At 46.6% G+C, this 12006-nt stretch overlaps 1 protein-coding gene across 1 annotated transcript; it reads right to left on the reverse strand.

The window, feature by feature from the left end:
- Positions 1-1964: 1964 nt before the first annotated feature.
- On the reverse strand, positions 1965-11797 carry LOC127343228 (ribokinase). The gene is made up of 5 exons (XM_051369349.2): positions 11163-11797; positions 3907-4092; positions 2813-3008; positions 2585-2735; positions 1965-2161 (listed from the first exon to the last, which is right to left on the reverse strand). The coding sequence occupies exons 1-4, from the start codon at positions 11763-11765 to the stop codon at positions 2635-2637; spliced, it is 1086 nt and encodes a 361-aa protein (XP_051225309.1). The 5' UTR covers positions 11766-11797; the 3' UTR covers positions 1965-2161; positions 2585-2634.
- Positions 11798-12006: the final 209 nt, after the last annotated feature.

Raw genomic sequence — 12006 nt, forward strand, 5'->3', positions numbered from 1 at the left:
ATGCCATGATCATGTACTTTTCTGAAAAAAGCTAAAGATATGTACTAAACCATAAATCTACAATCAGCAACGAAAGTTCTCCCATAATTTTAATTTGAGCCGCAATGCCAAACCTATGTGTACCTGCGTAATTATTGAAGTACGCAATCAATCAACATTGGGAAGAGTACGTACCAACACCAGTATATATGACATGGAAAATAACAAAATAACTTTGTCGACATCGCTGGGAGCTGAGAGTACGAATCACCATTGTCGAGAACGTAGAATCCGGAAAAGTATTGCGAGGATAATCGTCATCGCGGCAACAATAAGAAAAGATCCAAAATCGATCTGGCAAAGCATGACACGCTGTTGAACGAAAGGCCAAAAATCATTTATTATAGACGATGTCATCTCCAATGAGACGGATGCCAAAAGGAAGATAGCTATCAAAACCCTATCTAATATATTGAAAGATTACTTTTATTTAAAACTCCACGCATAGACCAGATTTCCCACCCTCGTGATGCCGGTGAGGTTGGCCGGAGCTGGAGGAGGAAAACCAATCTATGGAGGAGGCGGAGGTGTGCGTGGCGGCGCTAGGTTTTTTGGGTTTCGTCAGAGCTGATAGAAAATATGTGTTTTCCGTCTTATCTGGGTTTGTAAAATTTAGGAGCAGTATGATTTAGACCAGTGCTATGTGACAGCCGCCGTCGCGTCGAGCATTGATGAGCGTAGGTTCAACAAACTGGTTGGACAGACCCGGCCATATGCCTTTGAACGCAAGGGAGGTCAAGCCCACCGTTATAACTCCAACCGCAACGGCCGGCCGTCCGTCGGCTGCATACTTCCAAAGATTAGGCCGGCTGCTGGCAATGCTAGAAGAGCTCGCATCGCACGCAGTTGACACGGAAACTTGACCGGCCAATGTTAATGCTCCCGGTACGATGACATAGAAACTTGACGAGATCCCAGAAGAATAGTACTACGTCTATACGGTCAACTACGTAACCCATGTACTCCTACAGTGTACAGACCGGGGGTATGTGATGGCGGCACGGAAGCAGGAGGCTAGGTGGACACGTCGGCGTCTAGTCCCATAAATAGGGATGTAGGTATGACGAGACACGGGCATTAACTGGTCGACGGTGCCGCCAGGGGAAGCTGGATTGCTAAGCCATCTGCGAGAGCGACGTCGCCTTCCTTGTCGACCGCGATCCATGGATTGAATCCATGATTGTTCATTCGTTTCAGGCTTGCACTGCAGAGCCTTGGGGAAGACTTAAAGTGGCCACCATCACGCCATCCATGGCGGTACCGTCCCCGGCTCGAGCTTAATTGCGAGCAGCCGTGCGATGGCTCCGTCACAACAGTAGTATCCAACAAGAACGACACCATATGGATCTCATCTTCCCAGCCCAGGACGATCGACGCAGAAAGCCGTAAGAAATGTTGGCTGTCGGCGTCGTCGTACGGGCGAGGCGCATCAAAACGTTCGATTTGATGACGGATTCTGGACGATTTACCAGCTGCAGTCAATCGGTCGAGCCGTGCGTTTGCTTCTCCGGTAGCGACAGTGCAGCGGTGAGACTTTTAAACATGACAGGGAGAGAACCCCCGATCAGCCCGCGAGAACACCATCCGCAGCAGGACACGACTGGGTCGATAAAGATGGGTCGATCTCGACAGCGGCTGCTGCAGCAGCCAGCCTGCGGTTAGCATCGATCGGCCTGACAGGCTTAAGAAGTTGTTAAGGTTGTCAATTTGACTCGCGCCAGAGTCACCGTCTGACGGCTCCAGCAAGGCCAATGTGAAAGTGAAACTGCTCGTTCAACCTTTTGAAGCGAACGGCATCGAGCGAGCGGTTAACATCGGCCTCGGCTTAAGATTACGAATTGACTCATGCCGAGTCACCGTCTCGACGGCTACAGCAAGGCCAGTGTGAAGCTGCCCATTCTAGTAGCACTGCATTCTAGTATCTCTTTGAAGCTAAACCATTCGCCATTTTATTCAGGATGCGTCCACACCTACATGCCATCATCTTTTTATTTGGCCGTGGGGGGAAGACGGAAAAATAGCGTTTCCATTTTGAGGCTGCTAGTGCACATTACTGGGGGCAGCACACCGGGGTTTAGGAGAGGCTCGTTGGATCCGTCGAATTCCGCATGCCCCGGAGATCCTGCGAAAGAGGGTGGATGCTGGTCAGATTTGAGCTAGACAATGACATCTGACTAACCCTTCAGCATGAGCCATGTTTCCCAGCAAAAGGATACTGAAATTGACAGGGGCCCACCGAATTGGTACATTCAGGGTGTTGAGGTTCTGTGAAATTTAATGAGATCTAAGAACAGCAAATATTTAGGTCCGGAGGGATACATGCAATGCGTAACAATAGTAAAGCTATGGCATAACAGGAAAGGCCTATAAAAACGGCAGAACAAGAACTCCTGAATCAGTGTTTCTGTTTCTATGACGAACTGCACAAGGAAACCCCTACTTTCTATTATTTCCTGTACCACAAGTCCGCAACTTGGCACAAGACCTACAAATGAACGTCAGAAACGAAATGAACCGATAAGAAGACTGAAGCTTAGCAGCTCACATTATTGTTGATGAATATGGCTAAGCTGAAGCAGATGATATTTTCTTCATTTATTCAGCTTGCGCAGATTCTAGAAGGCTCATCACGGATTCTCTGTCAGGCATACTAGGTATGGCTCCCTTTACTCGAACACACAGTGAGGCGGCAGCAGCTGAAAATGCAAGAAAATATAGCCTCAGATCAACATGTCAATAAATCTAAATTTGACTCTGAGGATGATTTTAGTACCAGCAAATCTCATGCACTCTTGCTTAGGCTTCCCCTCCACCAGAGCTACAGCAAAAGCTGAGGTGAAGGTGTCACCGGCACCAGTGGTATCAACTACTTCTGTGGCAGGTATTATCGCCTGCCTAATTGGTTCCTCTCCCTCGACAAACAGAGCAGATCCTTGTGACCCAAGTTTGACCAAAACTTCTTTGACACCCTGCATATGGGAAATAACATCAATGTCTTACTATCTTATGTTTAAGGCGTTCAATACTTCTGAAGAAGACCACCATCTTTTTAAATAATAATGCATTTCATCGACAGAATATATGAAGTCAACACCAAATATAATTTGAACAAATTCTGAACAAACCACAATAAAAGTAAATAAGAACAATGAAAACAATTAATTGGTTGAAATCAAATCCTCTACTGGCAGCTTAAAGTGGAATATGAGGGGGCCATATACTGTTCAAACATTGTAAATTAAAGCAACAAGTGAGAGCATTTGAGCTCGCTGAATATAATGATTTGTGTAACTAGCAGCCGATCTGCAGGTAAGAACTAAAGATCCAGAGTTCATAGAGTTTATGCAAATCAGACAAAATCACTTGTAGGTACACTCCATATATGTTTACAGTTCATCTAGCATTTTTTTTTTCATCCATAGGTACAGTCGACACCCTTGGAAACTTGTACTACCTCTGTCCATAAATAGATGCCAAAAGTTTGTCTAAATTTGAATGTATCTAGCCATGATTTAGTGTATAGATACATCCGAATTTGGATAAATCTTTGGCATCTATTTATGGACGGAGGGAGTATATAACAAGAGTAAGAGGTGGATGTCCAAATAGGTTTAGGGGAACACATTTACACAGACCTACACTAAGGGGGAAAGAAGGGAAAGCAACACATTTCGTATAGTTGGCTATTATCAGATGACCGCCATAACCCAACATCATTAATTGAGTTTCTTAAATAAATATATTAAGATCCACGGTCATTTGGCTAACCAAAAGAAACAAAAAAAAAAGTGCTGTTAGAAGGTATAGCTGAATATAGAAGAAATGCAGAAACGAACTACATAAATAAGTCCAGTTTAGACATCTCACCATTTTATGGCATGCTCCTGCTGCCTGGCTGATCTGTTCAAAAGTTTCGGTGGGCATTCCAGTCAAACGTGCTAGCTCTGTTTCATTTGGACTAAAAATATCCACCAGCCCCAGTAATTCTCCAGGGACAGGAGCATCCATTCCACCTGCATCCAAGATAACAGGCACACCTGCGCCTTTTGCAGCCTGAGAATAAAAGTACGCAAATGTTACAAACGAACTCCTGCAATGAAAGGTAAAGCCACAAGGTGGTTCTTGCATTTCCAATAAAATACTTTATATAATTGTATGAATACACGACAGAAGAAAACCCAAATCCAGACTTACTCCAGCAGTACCTTAAAATTCAATTATAGAAGGATGTCAACACGAAGCACTAATATTTGGCAAAACCGCATCATGACGTGTTTAATGCAATTTTAAATTCCACATATACCGGCATGGAAGCATGCTCGAGATATCGAGACTCAGATACTAAGAGTGTTTGGCTGCTCAGTTTTTTTTTTAAGTATCTGGGAAATACCATGGTTCCTAAAAATACTGCAGTTTTAAATACTTCGGTGGTTTGGCATCAGCAAATAGTGCTGTTTCATAAACCGAAGTATCATCAAAACTGTAGGTTTTTTGCAGTATTTGAGAAAGAGGTTAGGGCCTCTCTTTTTTCTGAACAGAGAAAATTCTTTTCTTCTTCCTAACTGTAGGGTTTTTGCAGTATTTGGGAAATAGGTTAGGGCCTCTCTTTTTTCTAAACAAAGAAAAATATTTTCTTCTTCCTCCGTTCTCTCCTTCACCTCTTCTGCCTGGCAGGCTGAGGTAAGACGAGCAGCATACTACAGTATGACACCTCAGGCAGCACAGGAACTGCAGTAGTCAATTCAGCAACAAGAGAAAAAGAAAAGGGTATTCAATGGCCTGGTAGAATCGGTAGAAGACGAGATAAGAGGCGTCTCTAGCTACTAGTACAACCACCGTATGTTGTTGATAATTTTATCCACTATCATTGCTTCTGTAACTCTATCTCTTTTTCTGGAGGCTTTTCGCCCAGGACTCGCTGAAATGGACAGAGACCGTTCCATTTAGAGTTCAAACCCAAATGGAAGCAACTCATACAAACGACTGACTATTTCATTTATATGTCAAGTCATGGTACATTGACTCTAGTTTCTTTTGCATTGCAATAGCATAGGCCACCTACTCCTTTAGCGGATACGGGACAATACCTTTAAGCTACATATCCAGTTGCATAACATGGACAACACTTAAGCAGGGCGTAAAGGTTCTACTGAACGCAATAAGAAACTACCTTCCTATAGGGGAATACATACATATTTAAAATCAAAGACTGCACATATCCCATGAAAACAGGCACACGTAATTGGGTTTCTCCAAATTATGCAATCCTCACGCAACTGTTAGCTCCCCTCTCCATGACCAGATTTCTTGTCTTGACCTTATTGATAAGATATTGGTTCTTCTTACAGCAGAAAGTGTTAGCTATGTTGCCTCTATGCAGGTAAGTGAAACAGATTGGATATTTGGATGCTCCTTCCACTTGCCAACAACCTTTTATTTAGAACAACCACTGAGCTGCTGAATGATTTAGGGCCAAAGCAAATACTATAAAACACCTTATGCTTATGTTGGTTAAAAGAGACGTGTCGAAATATAGGTTCACAAAGAGTTAAGCTTCCACTTTTCTCAGATTCCACTTCAAAACCTTGCTACGTCAGAGGCCTGGGCTGACCACAAACTAGGCCCATGATGGCATTTAGCTCTTGTTGTCGGCCAGAAGAAAAAAAGCAGTGGGTCAAACAAAAATAGGCCTTTGGCACCTCCAGGCCATGGGAAGCTCAGTAAGCACTAATACCAGCATCGCACTCAAATTCTAACCAATTAATAAAGATGTGCTGAAAGTATCGTTTTGTCCAAGCTGATGTTGCAGTTCCTTCAGACACGTATACGCGCGCACGTACGCAAGCAGAGGGTTAGGGTGGGGGTTGACAACTCCGAATATAATTAAGTCTGACATATTCAGCTGTAAAAAAGGTCAATATAGACATACGGTGATGGTCATTTTGCTTGGATGAACGATTGTGTTTTTTCAAGTACCTGGTGGGATGGATGATGTCCGATAATAAACTGACAAAAGGAACAATGAAGTTGTGGATGACAATGCGATTGCCCTTGCTGAACCATCAGGTGTCTAAGTAACAGGACTGCAGCTGTTAAGGAGGAATTGGAGGTCCTCCACCATGAATAACAAAGTAGCTGGAGAGATCTATATGTTCATCATCCAGATCAGAAGTATCTGCCCGATGTGGCCCGTGGTGACAGACACTGATTGTAACTAAACCTGAGAATGGTTTCAAAACTACATCATACCTCAACAGAACATGAATGAACTTGGCAACCCAACCTCAACTAAACCCGTTTGGTATATCCGTCAGCCCAACTAACCAAACCTATTTGATATTTCCATCCAAACTGAACTAAAATGGTGGCCAATCTGTGGGTTGAAACCATTTGCTGAAATTTGTTGAGAACCGTTCGCTCAAATGGTTTGTAACCTATACACCGCTGGGCTGCAGGTGTCGAGCAGAGCAAAGACAAAGCTCCAATGACAGAAGCTAGTCACATACACTTAACTACTAAGCTAGGGGACCTTGCGGAAAGCCTGATATTTCTGGTCCACTGCCAATATGCATGGCGTTACTATGTATTTTCTAAGCAAAAGACTATCACTAACATGGTCGGCCTGTCAGTTACTAGTACTGCACAAATCAGGATCAATGAACTTGTGCTGCTGGCCTGCCACTGCCCGCTGCCGCCAACTGAGTCTCCAGTTCCACTCCTGTGTGTGCCCACGGGCGTGTTTAACAAGCAAGAGGAAGCAGATGAGAAATGAGCTATTGCATCGGTGCCGGTGGTAGTCGCCACACGACGGAGGAGCCGCTGGTTCTCGTTGGCGCAAGATGGTGGACTTGCCGGCTCAGCTGTTGTACTGCCATGCTTGCCACCTCCCCCTCAATCCTCCCATTTTCAAAGTGAGATCAATCAGTTGCCCATAAGTTCCCTTCCTCCTTGGCAGATCAATTAATCCATCCTTGTAAATTTCGGATCATGCTTCTCGAATCGCCATGTCATGAAAGCATCTGCTGAATCTTGATTGGCAGTGCACCGAGCACCTGCTGTGCTCGTCCTGCCGCGCATCCATGGAGAGGCTTGCGCCCTCGCCGTCGGCCACTCCGCCATGCCGATGCCCTTGCTGATGGGGCAGCCATGGAGTCTCAGCCTTCCACTGGCACATCCTCGTAGATGAGGAAGACATAGCCGCTGCTGCTAATATCGCAGAGGCTGGGCCAGCGAGCCATGAGCACCAGCAGCTGCAGTCGCAGAGGCGAGGCTGGCAGACACAAGAGGCCAGCGGCAAACCAATCTCACCCACCAGGTGTAAACCATAGGTCGGACCTGTTTACGACTGGAACTGTTCGATCCCATACCCGACCATACCCAAACTTTTTCGTACACAAAACCAAACTAAACCAGACTGTGGTTAGAATCAACCCATTAACAACCCAACTAAGCAAGCACCGAAATAAAAAACGAGCCAAGACACCTAGTTAAACAAAAACCATTCTCAGATTTAATTGTATCTGGGTCAGACCCAACGAGCTCACCTAAGCCAAGTCCCTGATCTATCCTAACTTATAGGCAGGTCATTTCAAACAAACATGCATGAGACGATTTTGCTCCAGAATCATGTCATATCATGAGCATCAACCCAAGGTTTATTCCCACCAAATGTTTTGAAGATATACAGTGCTCAAGTTCAGTAGTAATTTCAGCAAACACAAGTTCACAACACAGATTCACTTAAAATACAAAAAAAAAAGGTGAGCATTGGAAAACGAGCACCTTATTTTTTACAACGAGATTTGGTGTAGAACACCCCATGGCCCAATATCACCCAAACCTTAGTCCATCGAGGGACGGGCACACATCTATAGCACTTCTTTTTGAGCTCTGGTCTTCACTTTATCTACTAAAGGGATGACGACCTTAGCAACATTTTACCCAGAAATGCCCCTGGGTACATGTCTTGTGCAATGAGCCGCTACAAAGCCGCACCACACACAGCCTGTGTAGAGATGGTTGGTATTTGGTGCCATCTTGTACCACCCAACACATTAACAGATGTGGAACTACGTGGATGCCATTGCAATGACGGAAATTAATATGAAATAGTTTCGTAGACATGATTGGTCCAATTATCCAAATAATGAAATTCCCAAACAAAACACGTGATGACAATGCCACAGTGTTAGTAAAACATGTGCTACTACCCATGGCAAGTGCCCCAAAGTTGAACTACTCTAGTGGCGATTTACGAGGATCACTGAGCAAGTGCGGGGCTTAAAAAATCTTAGCAAGTATGCCCAACGATAACAGAAAGAAGATAATCTCGTGATTTCCCATTAGTGTGGTTAGTTTAGTGTAAGAATGAAACTTTTACCTCATAATATGATATAATCCCTTAACAGTTAGACCATAGCCATGTTTACTGTATGGTTACCAACTTACCACAAATTCTGCAATGCTTTTACTGTTTCCTTAACCTTGAAATATCTTCATTTTGCGGTTGTTGGGTATAGTTAATGGCATTGCAATAGTGGAAATTAATATGAAATACTCCCTTCTGTCCCATGATAGTTGTCTTAACTTTGTCTGAATTCAGATGTATCTAGTTACTATTTAGTGTATAGATACATCCAAATTTGACAAAGTTAAGACATGTTTCATGGAACGGAGGGAGTAGTTTTGTAGACATGATTGGTTCAATTATCCAAATAATGAAGTTCACAAACAAAACAAGTGATGCCAATGCCACACAGCCACAGTGTTAGTAAAACATGTGCTACTACCCATGGCAAGTGCTCGAAGTTGAACTATTCTAGTGGCCATTTACGAGGATTGCTTACCAAGTGTGGGACTGAAAAGTCTTAGCAAGTATTACCCAACAATAACAGAATGAAGATAATCCTGTGGTTTCCCAGTAGTGGTATTAGTTTATTGTAAGAATGAAACTTTTACCTCACATTATGACATAATCTCTGAACAGTTATACCATAGCCACGTTTACTGTATGGTTGCCACCAATTCTGCAATGCTTTTACTGTTTCCTTAACCGTTAATGGCACTACCAACATTTTCTCCCCCCCCCCCCCCCCCCCCCCCGTTCTAGGAGACAGGCAGTAGACTAGTTCCACTTGAAAGCATGGTTGATGGAGTTGACACAAATTTCACCAGCACCATTGTGCTCCTATCAACTGCGTAATTTCTGAATTTCATTAAGCGGTCATGTGTCTGAAATTATTTCATGTTGTTGCTTCCACTGCTGGCATCCGTTAGCTACTCATTTTTTTAAAGTGAACTAACTAATAATGTTAGAAGGCCTCTTTGGATCACAGGAATCAGAACACATAGGAACATACACAGGATTGAGATGTCACGCGCTATGGATTGCCACAAGATCCCAGGACACAGGAACATTTGCAGGTATCACAAACCTATTGTTATTCCTTTGATCCAGTTGAAGGTTTTGTGTATTACTGTGATCACCAGATCAAAATCGCAAACCAGAAAAGAGAACATATCAAAACATTCACAGACCAAACTAAATCAACAGGGCTAATTCCAAAAAAAAAAACTAAGAATATCGTACACATTAATTGTTCCTTCACAGTAACACAAGCTACTAAAGGCAATAAGCACAACATACAGTAAGTTCTCAAAACAACAAAAAAGTAAGTTAACAAACGACCATATTTTCTCTCATAACACTGTCCAGTAACACTGGCAACCAGAATACATCAGCAAAAATTCCAGGAGGCCTAAAGGAGTAGCAACCAACCAAATACTAAGGGAAAGAAATCGCTCAAATGCACAAAAACTAGAACTACAATTAAATCATATGTTCAATGTCAGAGAATAAGTTCTAAGTACGAACCCTCGTAATCAAACATTCTAATGTAACTGACAACACCTCAAAAGTGGGTATATAAGAGCACCTCCACCGGCTGCCCTGATAGCGGCCCCGATAGCTATTTGGGGGCCGGGAGCGAAAATGGGCTCGCACCGGCGCGCCCCAAACGGCGCCGGCCAATTTTCGAGCCCAATAGAATCGCCGGCAACCCCGTGCCGGCACCTTCGCCAAGGGCGCGAAGCGGGTGCGCCGGTGCCTCGCGGAACGACGTTTTTCGCAGGTGGGGGCGCATTGTCAGCGAGGGGACGCGGCGGTTCGCATCGGAAACGACGCGGGGAGGTTGGTCATCGGCGTTAATGGACTCCCGTACGGAAACCAAAACGGCGAGAGCGGCGACTGGACACGCGGCGTCCACCTACCTTACCCACGCGTCCGCCGCCTCCCATAAAACCCCACCGGCGCGCGCTTCTCTCTTTTCCCCGCCGTCCAATCCTAGCCGCCGCCATCCTCAACCTCCTCGCGAACCACCACCCACACGCACCACGCCGACGCGATGGCGCACAACGACCAGGCCGGCGGCAGCGGCAGCAGCGGCGGCATGCTCCGCTCGACGCAGCTGCCGTTTGACGAGGCCGACGTGCTGTACTGGCACCGCATCCCCGTGCCAGTACAGTACAAGTTGCCGCACGGCTGGCACGTCTCCAACGGCGACATGATGCCGATGCGTAGGCGGCCCTCCGTGGCGACGGCGACAAGGAGTTTCCCGCCCTGCAGTACATTGTCGTCCGCTCCGTCGACGAAGACTACATATCGCGATCGACCCGCGGCGGGCAGCGGTGTGGCCCGCCAGGGACCACGGCGCGTCGCCGGACCTTCGGAGCTGCCGGCGCCAAAGGAGGAGAAGGCCGACGAGGAGGAGGCCGACGACGCCGACAGCTGGTCCTTCAGGACGTCCAGCGGCGACGAACTAGACTTCAGCGCCTTCGACTCCCCGCGCCGCTAGATGTTTATTTTTAGTTTTTAGTTTCAATTCGCGTTAAATTTGTACAAATTTCGTTCGAATTTCGTATGAATATCGTTTTCAACATTTCAATTTGATTTACTAAATGTATCGGGGCCACCGGTTTGGGGGCGCCGGTGTGGGAGCAGCGTCCCCAAATAAAGGATCTTGTGCCGGTGGCCCCCAAACGGATTTGCCGGCGCCCCTGCCGGCGCCTATTTGGGGGGGCTACCGGTGGAGATGCTCTAAGGAGGGAGGGCATAGAGCACCCACCTGAGCGACCTGAATGTTGACCCAATCGGGTATCTCCCGTTGCAGAAGTAGAACGCCGGCCTGCCGGATCAGGTCCAGGTCCTCCGGGTCGACCTCCGAGGCCCAGCCCTCCATGTTGGCGCCGCCAACGATGATGATGGAGTTCTGCCCGTCCGGCATGAGCATGACAACAGCGTGGCCGGAGGGCGCGTCGGGTGCTCGAGCGACGCGGTCGAGGCGGACGCCGCCGGCGTCCGCGAGGGCGCCCTCGAGCAGGCGCCCGTTGGCGTCGTTCCCCACGCGCGCCACGAGGTAGGTGGGCCCCAGCGCGAGCCGGCCCCCGCAGGCGGCCTGATTAGCGCCCTTCCCGCCCGCGAGGCTGTGTCCGGCGCGCGCGGCGACCGTCTCGCCGACGAGCGGGAGGCGGTCGACCTCCACGTAGATGTCGGCGTTGGCGGAGCCCACGACGACGATGGGCGGCGGCGCATTGGCGGCGGAGAGAGAGGTTGAGGTGGTCTTGATGGAGAAGGATAGGTGGGTCTGCTTGGGGTTGGATCCTGAGAGGAACGCGGTGGCCGGAGTTGGCCTGGCGAGCGGGAGGCGGAGCCGCGCTTCCAGAGCCATGGGTGGAGGTGGGAGTTGAGAAAACGATGGAGTCAACGGCAGTGTGTAAAGAAGAGTTGTTTTAGATGAGATTACCGTGGGATAACGATGATGACTTGGCAGATTAGTTCTGGATCAGATTGCTTCTGCTTTCGGATTGATAGATTTGACTAAAACAAACCTAGAACTCTTATTCTCTCTGCCCTTGAAAGAGTGAGCGTTTTTCTGTTTTTTAGAAGAGATTGAGAATTTGCAATTAAAA

The sequence above is a fragment of the Lolium perenne genome, chromosome 3, assembly GCF_019359855.2.
Source record: "Lolium perenne isolate Kyuss_39 chromosome 3, Kyuss_2.0, whole genome shotgun sequence".
Lineage (NCBI taxonomy): Eukaryota > Viridiplantae > Streptophyta > Magnoliopsida > Poales > Poaceae > Lolium > Lolium perenne.